Source organism: Ictalurus furcatus, chromosome 12, assembly GCF_023375685.1.
Source record: "Ictalurus furcatus strain D&B chromosome 12, Billie_1.0, whole genome shotgun sequence".
In the NCBI taxonomy this organism is placed as follows: Eukaryota; Metazoa; Chordata; class Actinopteri; order Siluriformes; family Ictaluridae; genus Ictalurus; species Ictalurus furcatus.
Genome location: NC_071266.1, coordinates 15,266,650 through 15,269,672, shown reverse-complemented (window position 1 = coordinate 15,269,672; position 3,023 = coordinate 15,266,650). Strand labels below are relative to the sequence as shown.

At 37.8% G+C, this 3,023-nt stretch overlaps 1 protein-coding gene across 1 annotated transcript; it reads left to right on the top strand.

Moving 5' to 3' along the window:
- Nucleotides 1-293: 293 nt before the first annotated feature.
- LOC128615247 (cortexin domain-containing 1 protein-like) lies at nucleotides 294-1,585 on the top strand. The gene has a single exon (XM_053637171.1). It carries the CDS (start codon nucleotides 1,196-1,198, stop codon nucleotides 1,379-1,381), a length of 186 nt encoding a protein of 61 aa, XP_053493146.1. The 5' UTR covers nucleotides 294-1,195; the 3' UTR covers nucleotides 1,382-1,585.
- Nucleotides 1,586-3,023: the final 1,438 nt, after the last annotated feature.

Sequence of the window (3,023 nt, the reverse complement as noted above, 5' to 3'; positions counted from 1 at the left end):
ATAGTAAGTTTTATAAGAATGTGTCATCCATCCATCCACCCATCCTGAAGTTTCCACTCCACAAAATAACTTTCCATTCCTGAATGCCATGACATACAGATTCCTATGCTAAGTACACTATATACCCAAACGTATATGGGCACCTGACCATTACACCCATATGTGGTTCTTCCTTAAACTCTTGCTACAAAGTTGGAAGCACACAACTGTATAGAATGTGTTTGTATGATGTAACATTACAATTTCCCTTCACTGGAACTAAGAGGCCCAAATCTGTTCCAGCATGACACAAAGTGTATTCCATGAAGACATGGTGTGTTAAGGTTGGAAGAAGGTGGAAGAACTTGAGTGTCCTGACCTCAACCCCACTGAACACCTTTGGGATGAACTGGAATTGGAGCCTCCTCGACATCCCAACATCAGTGTCTCACCTCAACCTCACTAATGCTCTTGTAGTTGAATGAACACAAATCCCCACAGCCACGCACCAAAATCTAGTGGAAAGCCTTCCCAGAAGAAAGAGTGGAGCTTATTATAACAGCAAAATGGGAACAACTCAGTATCAATGTCCATGGTTTTGGAATGATTTGTTCAGTACTCAGGTATCCACATACTTTTGGCCATATAGTGTACTTGCCCTGTTTAAAAAACAACAGCAAACAAACAACAAAAGTCATGTTGCTGAACGCTTTAGGTATTTTTATTTTCCTTTACCAATGGTGTAACATTTTGTTTGTGTTGTTTCTTGCAATGATGTGTTTTGGTGTTGTAGCACACAAATTTCCCCTCAAGAATCAATAAAGTCCATCCATCCATCCATCCATCCATCCATCCATACACATATCATGCATCATGCATACATCACATACCCATTCCTATGCTATGTATATGTAATATGAGCTATTCTTTCTTTTCATGCAGGAGATCCTAACCGCTATGTCTCTCTTCACCATAACTAACCCACAAATCAGTTTATACTGAAGACTGGACTCTACAAATTGTTACATTTTCCATATCAACAGAAATTTGACTTCATCCCTGATACACTGGTATCTTAGTAAAGCAACAAACAGAAGAAACACCATCACACTTATTCATAGCCAAGAGACGTTAACAAGGACTACAATATTGAAAACCAGCATTTGTTCTTCTACAGTTGATGCTTAACTGAGGTCCTGAGTGTCATTTCTACAACATGGACCATCCTGCACTGACACGATCCTCGTTAGAGATCGATGTGGATTTGGGATTTGCGCTCTTCTTCCTGTTTCTTCTCTGCCTCTTCTTGGTCATTACAGTCGTCCGCTGTGCCCAAACAGTGATAGACCCTTATGGATCCATCCCCACCTCCACCTATCAGGAGGAGCAAATCAGTAACTGACGGTTGATTTGGCCCATCCCACGTGGTGAATACACTGCAGGGGTTGGGCCTGAACTTTTGTGAGGACTATTTGTGAAAATGTGGAGTTTTGTTAATGGAGATCATGGTGCAAAAATAATAGTGTAAAAATAAGTTTTATATCACAATATGACAAATGAAAATGGTTATACAGTAGGTCTACTGTACAAGTCTTACCCCCTAAATGTTTTAATCTAAATTTTGTATTTGTAATTTTGTCTTTTCTATTACTGTATCAGTATAAAATTGCAAATTTAAAATGTCCACACCTTCATCTTTCAAAAAACAAATGAGTCAAAGTGACAAGTTCTGTAAGAAAATATCAATGCCAAAGATTGATTTAATTTAGTTTTTTTCTACTTTTGCACAGTTCTGCAGAAACTAATTATCTGGGCTATCACTGATTATGGCCTACTGTTCTTCGCTCATAAACCATAATATTTTTAGTTAATTTAATGGATATTAAAATGTTAAAACATAAAAAAAGATCTTCATAACAATGCATAACAATATTACCAGTCATTAAAAGAAGAAGAAAATTCAGTATCATTCACTTTCTATTTGAATAGTAATCAGTGGTCAAGAGAAATTTAGCAAAAATATAACATAATGCAGACTGTTAGAAACTATATAAACTCATCCTTACCGGACAGTTGAAGACTGAATAACGATTCTGAGGCTATCATGAGCACAGACTCACCAAAACTGTACAAGACTGGATAAAGACCAGGTGATTTTTTTCCCCCTAATCTTCAACTGTCCACTTTGGGTGAGTCTTTGCCCATGACAGCCTCAGATTCCTGTTCTTGGCTGATCAGAGTGGAAGCCAGTGTGGTCATCTGTTGTTCTATTGTAGCCCATCTGCCTCAAGGTTTGATGTTTTGTCCATGCTGAGATGCTTTTCTGCTCACCACAGTTGTAAAGTGTGATTATATCAGTTACTATAGCCTTCCTGGCAGCTTGAACCAATCTGGCAATTTTCCTCTAACCTCTCATGTCAACAAGGTGTTTCCACCCACAGAACTGTCAATCACTCAGTGTTTCCCCCCCACACCATTCTGTGTAAACTCTAGACTGTTGTGTGTGAAAATCCCACTAGATCAGCAGTTTCTGAAATACACAAACCAACCCATCTGACACCATGCCACGATCAAAGTCACAGAGATCACACTTTTCCACTATTCGGATGTTTGATGTAAATATTATCTGAAGCTCTTGACCTGTATCTACATGATTTTATGCTTTGTGCTGCTGCCACATAATTGAATAATTGGATTGTGAGTGTATATTTGGGAGAATATTTCCTGGGGTCTTTGTTTCTCTGCATCTGGTAAACTGTATGCCTTTTAATTATTCATGTCACTGTACATAACCTTGGTGCATGTACACAGTGTTGAGATTGTAACTTAATGAAATTTATGGAGCATTTTGTGAAAATGATTGATCAAGGTAACTGACAATGTCACAAAAGGAACATTAAAACATGTACTGTTGAAAGGAATACTTACGTAATGAGCAATAAATGGAAAGATAAATAATGAGCAAAAGAGACAATACAGGTTATAAAAAGGTCAGATAGCAAGCTTTTTCACATATTCCTAGCATTTCTAACATGAATCTTAGA